Raw genomic sequence first — 16,029 nt, 5'->3', positions numbered from 1 at the left:
GCTTTTCAATTGACATTGCAGGGATGCTCCAAATTTCTATTCTTCAGTTCAGCATCTGCAAAGAAAAGGAAGGCACAGAGCACCTCCATGGGAGATTTGTGGGTATGGCAATCAGAAGTATTTTAGAACACACCCTGAAGACTCTAGTTTGTTTCCAAGTACCGATGAACCTTTGATGCTCTGTGACTAAAGAATTGCATACAAGTGAAAAACTGAGTGATGGAGAGTAAGGGAGGGCCAGCTGATAAATTTGGGGGTTCCTATAACCTATGTCTTGTGAGACAGCATAGTGTAGGTTGAAGGGCCTGGGCCTTTGGATCTAGTTTTCACCTTGGCTCCATTCTTTACTTACCAGAATAGTACAAACGGCACTGAGCTAGGGTTTTCTCATTCACATAAGGCAGTTACAATACTCACTCCTCAAGTTGTTTTGAAGATCAAAAAAGATAACATGTATATAGAGAACTTAATAATATTTGATGCTCCACAAATGCCCGCTGCTTCATTATAATTAATGTTAATAATAACATAAGTTATACACACACACACACACACACACACACACACACACACACACACATCTCTATTTGCATTTGTCAGTAATCACAGGAAGGTCAAATCCAATGGCACACTGAGTATTCAGATTAGGCTTCATGGCAGCATAATGGAAAAATAATGACATTCAACAAAGTGCACTGTGAAAATTTACTTTGTGATTAACCTACACAGAATAAATGCACTTTTAAATCTATAATAACTGAAGACAGGGTTTCAAACTGAAAAAAAAACAAAACAAGCACAAACTTAAATAAATAAATAAATAAATAAATAATAAGTTTTCCATTATCATTAATTTTCTGTATTAATCCAGTATATTTCATTGAGTCCAAGAGATCTGGTTTTTCATTCCCAGCTATAGGAAACTCGTTATATATGCTTGCAAATTAAAAAACAAAACAAAACAAAAAAAACAACAAAGAAACATACCAAAGAAAACCAGTTAATGAGCAGTCTGTAGTTTAAATGCATAGAATATAGTAAACAAATTCAAAAAGATTCAGCTTCAGCAGAATTTTCTGTTTCTATAGTCAGTTTATTTTTTTAAGTTAATTTCCAAATAGATATTCTCTTTTGAAGTATGCTGCAGAATTTTTCTTAATAGTTGGAAAAGTACATTTGGACTCTAAGTGAAGTAATTTCTAGAGAAAACACATGATCCAAACCTGAAGCTAAAACCCTAAGTTCATATACAGAAATGTATACAAGATTCCCAGATATATGTAAACAGAAAGAGTCACTCAGTAAATGGTATTGGGCTCTGGTAATAGTATAATCCACTCTCATTAGGCATCTCCCTCTTGTGCATTGATATGTGACATCATACTCTCATATAACATTTCAGAGCAGAGTGAAATAAAAAGCCCCTCCAGATTGCAACGGTAAGATAATCAGATTCTGTAGTGCTCATTATGACTGCAATTATGTAACAAAACTCTCCAAATATAGTTCAGTTATTGTAGTTATTAATCATTCTGGTTTTGTTTCAAGTACTTGCTTTATAGCCTGCTGGATAGACTCCATTATTCTACAACCTGAATGTCGAAAGTCAAACTTGCGCATGTGAATCTGCTGTTCTAACAGCCTTTCAACATAATTTACCCTTTCAATTTGTATTTGTGAATACAAAAAAAAGTGGAGAAATAAAGCTGGTGTCAATAGAGTCACTGACCTTTGCAGTAAACAGAAGATAGTCCTTAGCAGAAAACAACGTGGCAAATAAGAAACCTATTTTCTAGAACTAGAAATAGTGCTGCTTAAGAAGTTAGTCTCAGAATTCTAATCAGTTCTTACAGAAAAGGATAGGGGGTGGGACTTCTAAAGAATCTGTATATTTGATAAGGAGAAAAATTATGAAAGGGCCAGGAAATGTGCATTTTTAAAGGTTCAAAGCACCAACATCATGGATAGAATGTATTCCTAAACACATTATGCATAAAACCATGTATTCTGACTAATTTAACTACAAAATGCCAACTAAAAGACAGGAGATGTATTATACAGAACAAACACCATCTGCAACACCTTAAACCAGTGCTATAGATGTATTTTCAGGAAAAAAATACACCTGGAAAATTCTCAAGCCTAAATTCTGAGATGCCAACTATTAAGTAAATAGGATTCCAAACAGACCCAGGGAAAATGACTCCATAATTATTTAAATGTTAAAACAGAAAGAGCTCAGGAAAACAAATAAAATAACACATTGACATGGTTTACAAAATGCAAGTCACCAATTTCACGTAGTCCATGATTTTTTCAATTTGGCCACATACATTGGGCCCCAGGCTTTGCCCTTATCTGGTATCACCAAGAGTCCACATTCCTGGCCAGTGGGAGCAAATGTGAAGTCTTGGGAGCAAGTCCTTGCCATTTCCTTAATGTCCACGGGCATGATGTTACTGTAGGAGTTTAAAATTTCACTGATGACATCTTGATTTTCTGCCTTGGAAAGTGTGCATGTAGAGTACACAAGTAACCCTCCAGGGCGTAAGGCCTTAATTGCAGACCTGTGTGTCATCAGGAAAATGGAGAAGTTTGGTTAGATTCGTTAAAAGAAACAGATGAAGTCACAGGTCAAGGAAGCTTATATACTTGAAACTACCCTTACTCTGATTCAGGCTGCAAGAACTTTGGATATTTTCTACCCTTACAACTATTTCTTTCTAATGTATCCCTGGATGACTTGAGAAAAATGACAATCAGGTTAATCAACATGGGAAAACCAGGCATTGTGTTTGACAGGTTCCTTGCTTTGTTTTTTCTTTTTCTTTCTTTTTTTTTTTTAAGAATAGGAAGATGGGTGGGGCACCTGGGTGGCTCAGTGGGTTAAGCATCTGACTTCAGCTCAGGTCATGATCTCATGGTTTGTAAGTTTGAACCCCACATCGGCCTCTGTGAAGACAGCTCAGAGCTGTTAATGTAATGGGTTTGTCTTTGAATATACTGAGTGGTACTAATAGGTAGGTGGGAAGAAAACATCTGAACTTCAGGAAAGGAGTTAAGGTTCAGTGATAGCTGAAGTCATAGTAGTAAATAGGATTTCCCAGGAAAAGAGAAGAAAATAAGTGGCCTGGGGTGCCTAAGTAGTTCAGTTAAGCGTCTGACTCTTGATTTTGGCTCAGGCCATGATCTCACGGTTCAGGAGTTCGAGCCCCATATCAGGCTCTACACTGATGGTGTGGAGCCTGCTTGGGATTCTCTCTATCTCCCTATCTGCCCCTCCCCGGCTTGCGCTCTCTCTCTCTCTCTCTCTCAAAATAAACAGACTTAAAAAAAAAAAGAAAGAAAGAAAGAAAGAAAGAAAGAAAGAAAGAAAGAAAGAAAGAAAGAAAGAAAATAAGTAAACTAAAGACAGACACTAAGAGAATACCTACATTTAAAGGGAGGCAAAACTTAGAAAGGAAATAAAGGCAGCTTCACCAGATGAATGTGTAGCTTTGAGAAAATATGGAAAGGAAGGTGGTTTTTGTTTATTTGTTTTTTATTTCTTTTAGGGGAAGACTTAAACATAATTGTAAATGCAGATCCAGGAGAACAGTCCCAGGACTTCACGCTGCAAATGAAAGAGTTATTAGCTTCAGAAAAGAGGGGTTACAGCTCTTCATATGAAACAATGTGGGAGCATGAACAGGGAACTAGGATGTTGGAAGGTAAACAAAAGTTCATGACACAAAGCCTTGATAATAAGAGGGGAGTGGGAGGTAAGGTAATCTCCTGAGAGAAAACTAGAAAGTCTTAGTTCTGCTGCTGTGGTGATAACCTCTGAGCAATTACTACTCAAGATTTTTTTTTTTTTTTTAAGAAATCCATGTTCTAGAATCTGTACCAGATTTAAGTGTACAGACAGCCCCATGTCTCACACATCTGTATTTAAAAAACTAGAGCACAGGCCAATAAATGAGGTTACCCACATGATCAAAACTAGTTCAAATTCTATTCCCTATTTTCAATTATTAAAGGATTGAAGAATTCTAATTCAAAACAAAGAAACTGATGACAAGGTTTTCTTTCCTCAAACCTCCTAGACACACTTTAACAGTAAGGTAAAAAATATATACATATGTATATTTTTAAGTACAGACTCAATACAATAAATAGGACAGAATTACTAACAAAAGATTTCAACACATTTCTGAAAGATGATATGCAGACAGGGAGTGGCAGCAGTTCACCAGAGTGGAGAAAGCCTCTCATGGTGAGGACAGCACCCACAGAGGGCATAATTTGACCTGTTGAACTACAGAAGAGTTTGGGACCAGGCAATACCAGAGGTAATGTGATGGGAGTAAAAAGTGAAAACAAAGATACTGATTCAAAGCATATGTAAGAAACCATGGAGGGGCACGTGGGTGGCTCAGTTGGTTAAGCATCTGACACTTGATCTTTGCTCGGGTCATGATTCTCTCTCTCTCTGTCTTTGCTCCTCGCCAGCGCGCGTGTGCTCTCTCTCCCTCTCTCTCAAAATGAATAAGTAAACTTAAAAAAAAATACATCACCATTAAAAAAAGAAAAAAAGAGAAAGAAACCATATTCCCATATTTAGCAAGTCAGGAAGCCAAGAAAAAGTTGCAAAGTTTTTGTCTAAGGAAGTTGAATAAATTGTTTCGGGAGACCTAAGACAGTCACTGTAAGTGTTTGTCCCCGAAACCAAAGACCTCTACATTATACCTTGAGGAGAACCTCCAGGGTAACTGCCAGCTTCTCATAAAGTGACATCACGAGGCAAAAAATTCCACCCCTATAATAAACTTCCTAGTACTTTATTGTCCCATTAAATAAAAAAGTACAACCTGCCAGATAATTTCAGTTGAAAAATGCTTAAGCAATGTGTAAGAGCAAGAACAAAATAAACAAACAAACAACAACAACAAAATGGCCTAGGAAAAAACAGAAAATTCAGAAAACGAGACATAATAAGACCTAATAAATGCAGAAAGATCAGTAAAGATACAGCACCCACAGAACAGTAACACAATGCCATGGAACAGGACCAAGGAAAAGGCTCATAGGTATTAAATATATGTTCATCATGATAAAGAATATTTTGTAGAAGTGTTTGGAAGTTAAGGTTGAAGAAATCTTCTAAAAAAGTAGAACAGATTGACTGAAAATGAGACAAGTAAGGTCAAGCAGATCCAAATTTCAATTAACAGGAATACCAGAAAGGTAATACAGAGAACTGGTAGTGAGGGACATTAAATCAATGAAATAATAAGAGTAATTTCCAGAGATAAAAGCAGTGTTCATCAGTAGGCTAGAAAGAACTCATCAGTAGGCTAGAATTATTATTTATTGAGCATCTATTATGTTGTGCTTTGTTCTAGAAGTTAGGTATATATTAAAATAGAACAACAACAATTGCAACAACAATACCCTTTGCTTTCATGAAGCTAACATTCTAGCTGGGGAGACAGAATATTAAAAAAATAATACCAATAGTAAGTCTGTCATGAGCTAAACTGTGTCCCCCCCCAAAATTCATTTGAAGTCCTAACCCCCAGTACCTCAGAATCTTACTGTATTTGGAGATTGGGTCTTTGAAGAGGTAATTAATTTAAAATGAGATCTTTAGGGTGGGCCCTACTCCAATATAACTGGTGTCCTTATAAGAAGAGGAAATTTGGACACAGAGTTACAGAGAGAAGACTATGTGAAGACGCAAGGAAAAGACAGATAATCTACGAGCCAACCAGAGAGGATTCAGAAGAAACCAACCCTGGGGACCCTGATCTCAGACTTCTATCCTCCAGAACCATGAGAAAATAAACTTCTGTTGTCTATGGTACTTTACAGTAGTCCTAGAAAACTAATACAAAGTATACACTCACCAAAAAACAACTTGTGAGTGTATGTGTAAACAAATACATATATACACACACACACATATAAACCATAAACCTAAACCATATATGTGTGTATATGTGTATATGTATATATATACACACACACATTTTCTCTCTCTATATATGTGTATGTATATATATATGTATATATTTATATACACACACAACATATACAGTAAAACCTTGATTGCAAGTAACTTGTTCTGTGAGTTTTCCATGAGACAAGCAAACATTTCTAATAAATTTTAACTTGATAAATGAGCAATGTTTTGCAATACAAGTAGTACAGGATGCTGAATGTCACATGATCACAACTGAGCCAACGGTTCTCGAAATTCGCTTTGACATACAAGTGTTTTGGCTTACAAGCATGTTTCCAGAAAGAATTATGCCTATCAACCAAGGTTTTACTGTATATGGGTGTATGTGTGTTTATGAATTTTTTCCTCACCAGACGATTCTCCAAGTCTCTCAAAACAGTGACTGCATGTCTAACAACTTAACTCAGTTCTGACACTATTCACCTGGAGTTAGCGTCAGATCCCACAGGTTAAGGGCTAAGCCCTACAAGGTGCCCTTCAGATGACAACCGGAAATCCAGGCCACTTCTGACTAACCTGCCATATGTTAAACGTTCCCACAACCCCTGTCCAACAATTTGGTGGTATGGCTCACAGAACTCAGGAAAGGAGTTTACTTACTAGATTACTGTTTTATTATAAAAAGATACAATTCAGGAACGGCCAGATGGTAGAGTTGCAGAGATGGAAGAGTATGAGTTTTAAAAGGGGTGCAGGTTTACTGTGGGCTTTTCAGGCATGCCACCCTCCCAGCACCTCTTCCTCACCAACCTGGAAGCCCTCCAAATCCCTTCACTGTTTTTTACGGAGACTTCATTAAGGAGGTGTAATTAATTGAAACATTAGCCACTCGTGATTTTACCCAATCTCTCTGGCAGGGGAGGCAGATGGGAGGGAAGCTGAAAGTTCCAACCCTCTAAACACATGGTTGGTTCCCAGAAAGTCCTTAGAAACTTTCCAAAAGCCACCTCATTAACATAAACCAAGGTGTGGTTGAGAAAAGTTTATCAATAACAAAAGTTCCTTTCATCTTTACAAAATGCAAACATTATAACAATAGATGTTCCTATCCCTCTTACCATTGAGGAAATTTCAAAAGTTTTAGGAGCCCTGGCCAGGATCCAGGAACAAAGACCAAATATATTTTCACAATATCACAGTTTGCCTATTTTCTTTTAACGTTTATTTTTGAAGGGGAGAGAGACAGAGCATGAGTGGGGGAGGGGCAGAGAGAGAGGGAGACACAGAATCCGAAGCGGGCCCCAGGCTCCAGGCTGTCAGCACAGAGTCTGATGCGGGGCTCAAACTCACCAACTGTGAGATCATGACCTGAGCCGAAGTCGGACGCTCAACCGACTGAGCCACCCAGGAGCCCCTATTTTTTTTTTTTTTTTTTTTTAATCTAGCAATAGGTTCTATGTAGAAAATTCAAACAGTATAAGAGGGTTAGAAGAGTGTGGATGGAGGAGACGATTGCAATTTTAAATGGGGTAGTTGGAACAGGATGACATTCAGGAAGTGACATTTGAACAAAGATCTGAGGAGGTAAGGAAGTGGCCATGCAAATATCTGAGGGAAGAGCATTCCACACAAAAGGAATAGCCAGTGCAAAGATCCTATAGCATACTTGAGGAAAGAGGAAAGAGGAGCTAGAGTGGCTAAAGCAAGGTGGGCAAGGGGGTGGCAGGACGAGATGAGATCAGAAAGCCAAGAGGGGAGGGGTGCAGAAGGTCTTATATTACTGTAAAAGCTTCAGTCTTATAATGAACAAAAAAAAATCCATACTTAGATGCATTAATGTTAAACTTTAGAATTTCAAGAACAAAAGATGCTAACTGCCTCCAGAAAGAAAAATGGGTCACCAATAAGGGTTCATGAAACTGACTGGTATCAATGGTGTCGCTCACCCCAAACCCTGGAAAAAAGCAATTTAAAGTGGATGCTACTTACTGCCAAACCGTCAAATAAATATAGAGGAGAAATACAGAAACTTTTCAGATATCTGATGACTCAAAAATTTTACCTCTAGCAAAATGAGGAGCTCAATCAAGAAAGGGGAGAAATGGGCGCACCTGGGTGGCTCAGTCGGTTGAGCGTCCAACTTCGGCTCAGGTCATGATCTCACGGTTCGTGAGTTAGAGCCCCGTGTCAGGCTCTGTGCTGACAGCCTGGAGCCTGGAGCCCACTTCATATACTGTGTCTCCCTCTCTCTCTGTCCCTCTCTCAAAAATAAACAAACATTAAAAAAAATATTTTTAAAAAAGGGGGAAAAATGTACTGAAAATAGTAAATGTAACACAGAAAAGCAGTGAGGGGAGTGAAGCCCAGGATGATGACTACTCAGGAGCCCTAGAGGTAACTACTCCAGGCTAGAATGACAGGGAGATCATTAGAGGTGAGAAGGGATGAAGAGATGAAATGACTGAAAACTAAGAAAACCTTGAAGATCTGGTATATGCAACTAGACTGGGGCTGGGGGGAGGGAGGAAAAGAAGAGAGAGATTTTCCCATCAAGCTGGACTGTAGGAAAATTTTCCTTTCAGTGGCACTTGATCATTACACTGAAGCAATAGAAAAGAAAATTTAATTCCAAAGTATCTGTCCATTCTGCAATGAACAATATTTACAGAATTAACATACACTGATTATGGGTCTTCAATGTTCAGAATCATTGCATAGACTGATCTTAGTAATGCTTCAGAACAGATTTTTACGTCCCTGAAAGAATACTGTCCAACCCAAACATAAAGCTACAGACATTGGGAAGAAGGGAGGGAGAAATGGAAGGCAGAATGGGAGTACAAATATTCTTGTAACACAAAGAGAGAAACCAGGAGATAGTGGCCTGATTATTGCAAAAAAGAATAAAGCTTGAAGTATGCCAGAGACACATTCCAATACTAACAGAACAAGAAGCCTAAGTATAAGCATGCAGTGTACTAAGTTTCTAGGCTGAATGAGGAAGAAATGAGAACAGGGTAAGAACTCAGGGTGTAGAGTGTGGTGTGAAGAGGTAAGGGTGGCGTAAGTGAGACAAACCTGAGCAAGAAGTCAGTAGTCAACGTCCAAAGCTGTTAGGTTAAGAAATGACAGCTAAACGTACTAGTCAGAGGTTTGGGAGTTATGTACAGAATAAGTAAAGAACAGAAATAATTAGAAGTGTTGCCTATGAGGAATAAGACTAGGGAAAGAGGGAGGAGGGGTAGGAGTAAATTTCCTTTAAGTAAAAGCTCATTTTTATTTTAAATTTTTACCCATATGTGTATTTCTATGATAATACAAATTAAAGGGGCTATGACAGTAGGATAAATAGCAAAAATGTTCCTACAGATGTCAGTTATTTTCTTTTTTTACTCTTAAGGAATTAACTCTCTAGAAAACTTATTCCCTGAGGTTCCAGATAACTAAAATGTTATGGTATTCAGAATTTCTAGGCTCTTCATGTATTCGTTTACTGATTAAAATATATTTTGGGAATTTCTTACCACTGAAAGCCTATTTAACCTTCAGTGTTTATTGGCAGTGTCTAAAAAATTTCTTACATTTACCTTTTAACTGTTCACTGTGCCCTAAATTTCCCCCCCACCCACCCACCACACACACAAAAGGCTCCTATCTAGACACCAGACATGTGAACCATTAATGTGTTCACATTTGTGTAGAGCCTGTAGTAGGAAGAATAATGGCCACATGGCAAAGTTGTCCATATCCTAATCCTCAGAACCTTTAAACATCTCACGTTAAGTGGCAAAAGGGTATTTGCGGATGTGATTAAATGAAGGAACTAGAGATGGGAAGATTATTTTGGATTATCTGAGTATGCCCAATGTAATCCCCCAAATCCTTAGAAATCAAAAAGAAGGCAGGAGAGTCAGAGGAAGAGTTGATAACCATAGCTAAGGCAGGAGTGACAGGATTGCTGGCCAAAGACCATAAACCAAGGAATGTGAGCTGCTTCTGGAAACTGTAAAGGTAAGGAAGCAACCCTCCATCTTAGTCTGTTTAGGCTACTGTAACAAAAATAACAGACTGGGTGGCTTAAACAATAAACATTTATTCCTCACAGTTCTGACGGTAGGAAGTCCAAGATCAAGGTCCAGCAGGTTCGGTGTCTGGTGAGGACATGCTTTCTGGTTCACTGATGGCCCTTGTGTCCTCACATGGCAGAAGGGCTGAGGGAACTCTCTGGGGTCTCTTTTGTAAGGACACAAAACCCATTCATGAGGGCTCCACCCTTATAACCTAATCACCTCCCAAAGCCCCACCACCTAAAACCATCACCTTTAGGATTAGGATTTTAACATCAGTTTTGGGAGGACACAAATGTTCAGTCTATAGCACTCACCTAGAGCACCCAGAAGGAATTGCAGCTTTGCCAGCACCTTCATTTTGAACTTAGAACCCTCAGAAGTGTAAGATAATAAACTTGTGTTACTTTAAGCCACTAACTTTGTTGTAATTTGTTATAGCAACAATAAAAAATTAATACACACCTAGTGACAGGTTTTTTTTTTTTTTTAATTTTTCTTTTACAGTAACCTACTAAGGTATTAGCAGATTTTTCTAAAACTGCATAAATTACAACTACACTCATTTTGGATCATTTTCTGATTATAGCAATGGGTATAAGATTTTCTTTAAAAAACTCAGATTACTGTGTAAGGGATATATACACAGTTTGAATGGAGATCTTTTAAACCCCCACTAAAAGGACTTTGTTCCTAGTTCCACAATTTGCAAAGCCAATGCCTAATCAAGTAAGTATGATTCTTTCTTATTACAATTATACAAAAGTACACAGAAGCCTCATCATCTACAAACAATATGTTCCTGGCCTAATGGAAATTTAATTAATTTCTACAATGTTGGCAATGTTGGCTAATTCTTCTGTTTTTGTTTTTTTTTTTCCAACATTCATAACTTATGTTTCTAAAATTAGGTTGGTATAAGTTAACTGGTCACATTAATTTCTACAGAAGGAAATAGTATGTGGCAACACAAAGGCCTTTTTACAAATTGGGTTAATCTCAACACCATAGGGCAAACTGTTAGGGATTTCTGTAAAATGGTTGTTGCTATTTTGCTGCTGATGATGGTTGTTTGTATACCATTTTTGTCCTTTTGCTTGTAGTAGTTATAGATTTCAAGAATACCATGATTTTGTATTAAAAGATCAAGGAAGGGGCGCCTGGGTGGCTCAGTTGGTTAATCATCTGACTTTGGCTCAGGTCACAATCTCATGACTGGTGAGTTCGCACCCCGTGCCGGTCTCTGTGCTGACAGCTCAGAGCCTGGAGCCTGCTTCGGATTCTGTCTCTCCTCTCTCTGACCCTCCCTTGCTCATGCTCTGTCTCTCTCTCTTTCAAAAATAAATAAACATTAAAAAAAAAAAATCAAGGAAAATAGATAATGTGAAAAAACTCACTCCCAAGGTTCAGACAGCTGGGAATTATTGTAAAGTATAAAGATATCTTTATAATGAGCATTTATCAAAACGTATAATAGTTTCTTCAGTTTGACACATAAATGGCAACAGGTACTTAATTTTAGTTAAGGCTACAGTATATAACAACTGCATAATCAGATTAGTTTAATGGTTTAAAAACCAATACTTCTGGTATTGGCATCTTGATAAATTAATTTAGTATGTGTTTTATAATATACTAAGTGAAAATTAACACACTTCTAAAATATAAGTACTTAAATATGCACTACTTTGCCTACTACAGTTGTGTCTAGGATAAATCATCTGCTTCTATAATAATTCACACTTTGAAACAGTCCATAAGAACCAAGTAATTATTACTTCATCCCAATCATAAAAAGACCAAATATTATTTTTTAGACAGTATGGTGGGAGAAGGGTGTGATGCTTCAAGACAGAAATGATTACAATCAGAATGGAAGAAAGATACTGCTTAATAGATCTTAACAAGCCCAGTAAGAAATTTAAAATTCCAGAGAGAGGGAAAACACATTTAGAAGTCAGAGAGACTTGAATAATACAAGTAAACTGGCAAAGCTGTGGTCATGACCATATAAATACGTAAGTCAGGACTAGAGAAGAAAAATAAGACATGTTGGATCTGGGGTCTGGTAGAAGGCAAAAAGGTTCTCTATGATTGTGTAAATTTCTGTCCATGAAAAGTTCTTTTTCTTTTTTTGGTTTTTAATAATAGGAAAGAAAACTAAGTTAACTCAGCAACATCCATTGTGGCATAATGGTATCCTCTGCTAACCTTTTCCAGATGAGCTGTGGCCCTGTGGTTTCTCAATGACTGTAAATTTCACAGCTTAACAAGAACCTGAGTAATGGGATATTTTCCATCTATGACAGAACACTAACTCTACTGCATCGAATTACTACAAACCAAGTTGTGTTAAGACTGCCATTATTTACCACTGAATTATAACAGATGCTAGAGAGATGGTCAGCAGAGCTAATTATACTTGCCAGCAGAAGGCAGAAAAAGATGTCATGACTGACTATAATAGATGGAGCAGAAGTATTATTTTGATCAGATTAGGTAGAAGGCTAACCTAATACCTTAAGGTGAAATAGAAACTAGTAGACATTATCTTGGGTTAGCTATATTACTGAATACACAATGCCTATAATGCCTATAATGCAGAACTGGGGAAGTACTCCTAAAGGAAGCAGATATGCCACATAATATAATCCCTCTATCATATCCCTGAAACATATATATTGTCTTCAGAAACCTCCAATCTAAGTGGTTATCACGCTTAATACTACTTGAAATAAGAAATTAAGATTCTACCTCACAACACTGCTGTAGGAAATAAAGCTGGTATTAATACTATAGCACAGAATAAAGTGGGAAATGTTTTTACCTCAAGCACTAATAGAAAAAGAATGATGGCTTTCTTGCCACAGAACCTATGCTAGATAGCCTGTTGCTTTATGGCAGGTATTGGCTATACTACTGTCTCCAAATCTTTGGTTGTCTTTCAGTATATTATGAAATAAGCTGAAAAGCATTTTGTGCTTGAACCACCTAGTTAATGAAGCAACTAAAAACAAAATAAAAAATATTCTTTAAAAAGCCATGAAATTAAGAATAAAATGTTAAACTAAATTCTCCCATTTACAAACAGAAAACCTTAGCTGATTTTTGGCACTTCACAGAGCACACCCGAACGATACTTCAGGTCTACTATCTCTTACATGCCTTTGTGAAATCCAAACGCTCTGCAACCTACAGTTATTCTAAGTTTGTGGCAGACTCATTTGGCCTCAAAATCTGACCTAAATTGATGTGAGGCTATTTATGGTCAAGACTTAGCCCATGTGACATAACTACTCCTAGGTTTTGTTGAAAACATATTAATGTTTGATGACAGGGTGTGGCCTCAGGCCCTACTGGGGGCAGTGGGTGACATACCAAATATCTACTACATTACCTTTTTAAAATCCAAAAAAAAATCAGAATTCTGAAACACATCTGGCCTCAATGATTTTGACTAAGGTTTTAGACTTGTATTTTAGATTCAAATGAGTTACAGTGCAAAGTTACATAAATATCTTCTGTACTATATCTACATGATAAATTAGCCACATCGTTAACTGATGAAAGCTTAATTTAATTACTTTTAAAAGTAAACCATTAAAATCTTAACTTTAAAAAGCATCAGATAAGTACGTCTGCAGTCTGTATACAAGAGTCCATCAGTGTTTTCCTATTCTAACATCAAGTAAGAAAAAAAATTGGTTTTGTGTTCTCTCAATACACCAAAGATTCCCCCTTCTCCCTAAAAAAGTGTTTTGATTTGTACATTTGTATTTTTTATTTTATTTTTTGTATTTCTTTTTGTATTTTTAAAGAACACTTTGTACAATCAATAATAAAGCCTTTTTATCAGGAGTTTATTTTGTCATTTTGTTCACTGCTTTTCACTGAATCTCTTTATCCTTGAAAGATCTGCTTAAAGAGAAACAGAGAATTAAGCCCCAAGAGCCATGTAAGGTACTGGCTTAGACATAAGATGAGAACGGGGCACCTAGGTGGCTCAGTCAGTTAAGCATCTGACTTCAGTTCAGGTCATGATCTCATAGTTCATGAGTTCAGGCCCCGTGTTGGGTTGTGCTGACAGCTCAGAGCCTGGATCCTGCTTCAGATTCTGTCTCTCTCTCTCTCTCTCTCTCTGCCCCACCCCTGCTTGTGCTCTGTCTCTCAAAAATAAATAAACATTAAAATATTTTTAAATAAAATAACATTAAAAAAAAGAAATAAGATGAGAGGACATTGCATTCCCAGCACAAGAAGGGAGGTCACCTTTATATTTACAGACTGGTCCACAGTCTTCCAGCTACCAAGAAGTAAAGTATGTAATGGCTGAGTGGGGTAAAAAAAATCATTACCTGACTGTCATACCTTGAAAATAAAATGTATTATTTCCTTAATCAAAGCATAAGTTCAATGACCTTGAAAAACTAAACCCACCCCCCCCCCCCCACACCTCTAACTAACATGTCTTGGAACCCTGGCAGCTATCAAAGTTCCAAACTGAAGGTATTTATTTAACTTAACCAAAATTGAAAACATGATGTAGGGTGTTCTGTGTTCTGTTGTTCCTAAGGCAAATCTCTGAATCTCAGAGAATGTTATTTGAATAGCTCCTAAAACAACCTAACACATTTTTAAAATACAAATTCCATTTTTCTGGTCTATTCTTTCGGTCCTTGATTAGAAATCTGGCATTCTGTTGGGAGGGTCAGTGTTAATTAGATCACTAAATTTAACTGTTTTCTGCATTTAAAAAGACTGAACCAAACTGCAGAAGAAAATAATCAGCGCGGCAATAGTGCCATCTTTTGACCAAAGCAGAAAGTGATTCTCTCCCCCTTTCATTAATTCCTCATGATTTACTATCAGGAGATAAACAACATCTTTGTATGTCTTCCTTGTAACGTGTTTGAAGTGACAGTCACTGACCCTCTTACAACAATTTCTGGTGTAGAAGTAAAGCAATCATAGATGTCTGTACTTTTGAAAAATTAAGAATACAGCTAAACATTACTGTGATTAATATATTTATTCTTCATCTTTCCTCTCTTCCCTTCTACCAACATTAAAGCATCAAGGCAATAGCTACCATCCCTTCAGATGTAAATACAGGGAAGCAATCAAGTGAAATGGACTTAAAGATTCCTTTATTGCCACAATATTCCCAAGCTTATTCCCTTCCTCTTAGAAACTCTAGTATTAAACATTTTTTTTTAAAACCAGGTAAGACTGTAGTTAATTTTAAAAATTTTAAATGAGCATAGGAGCATCAATCCTGAAATTGGTCCCCTGTAACCATTTAATATTCAATTCATATTTCAGAGATTCTATTTAAGACTACTTTATAAGGTTACTAGCAACTTGTACAGAAAAGAAAAACATTTGTATAATTAATACTGTGAGAAACGTATGAATACTACTGGCAGTCTTTGTATCTTACTACTCAAATGACAAACTAAATCCAAAACTGAAAAGGTTAAATGCTTCCAGAGGACACTGCACACACAGCACATGTTTCTCTGTGAAGAAATTTTTACTTTTTTTTTTTTTTTTTTTTAGAATAAAAGAGAATATTCCTGAATCAATGGGAATATGGATTTGGTCCAGGAATCAAATGAGATGTTGATTCCTATGTTAGTCAAGTGAAGGACAAGTGATCAGTCTAATTAGTAATGTTTCCTTATGTTTATTTGGTACTTAATTTAAAGAGCACCTCACACATGGAGTCTTAATAAAACCTTATGAGATGCACAGGGTAAACATTCTGGCCCAATTTATCAAATGGAGGGTCACAAAGACTCAGTGACTTGCTCAAAGTTACACAGTTAATTAATGCAGCACAAAGACTGTTATCCTAATCTAATACCAGGAAAAGGACTGCAAGCCTTACCACTGCTATATACCCTGAAGCAAATGTTACCACTGCTAAAATAAGTATGGAATCTAGGGCAATAAGACAGAGCATGCCACATGCATACATTTTGTCATCTCAACTGTCCCAAATACTCACCTTCAGTG

General features: G+C 37.0%; 1 protein-coding gene across 3 annotated transcripts in view; it reads right to left on the bottom strand.

Annotated features, from left to right (window-relative positions):
• Positions 1 to 947: 947 nt before the first annotated feature.
• NSUN3 (NOP2/Sun RNA methyltransferase 3) overlaps positions 948 to 16,029 on the bottom strand; it is a 59,668-nt gene continuing 44,586 nt past the window's right edge. For 2 of the 3 annotated variants that reach the window (XM_015543734.2, XM_042999103.1), the window contains exon 6: positions 949 to 2,567. In XM_015543734.2, coding sequence (XP_015399220.1) covers positions 2,297 to 2,567 — 271 coding nt within the window. In that variant the 3' untranslated portion in view covers positions 949 to 2,296. Of the gene's footprint in view, positions 2,568 to 16,029 lie in introns of all 3 variants that reach the window. The other variant, XM_042999104.1, reaches the window with a different exon arrangement.

This window comes from Panthera tigris, chromosome C2 (genome assembly GCF_018350195.1).
Source record: "Panthera tigris isolate Pti1 chromosome C2, P.tigris_Pti1_mat1.1, whole genome shotgun sequence".
NCBI classification, from domain to species: domain Eukaryota; kingdom Metazoa; phylum Chordata; class Mammalia; order Carnivora; family Felidae; genus Panthera; species Panthera tigris.
Note: the sequence above shows the minus strand (reverse complement) of the source record. Positions and strands in the feature narration are given on the sequence as shown.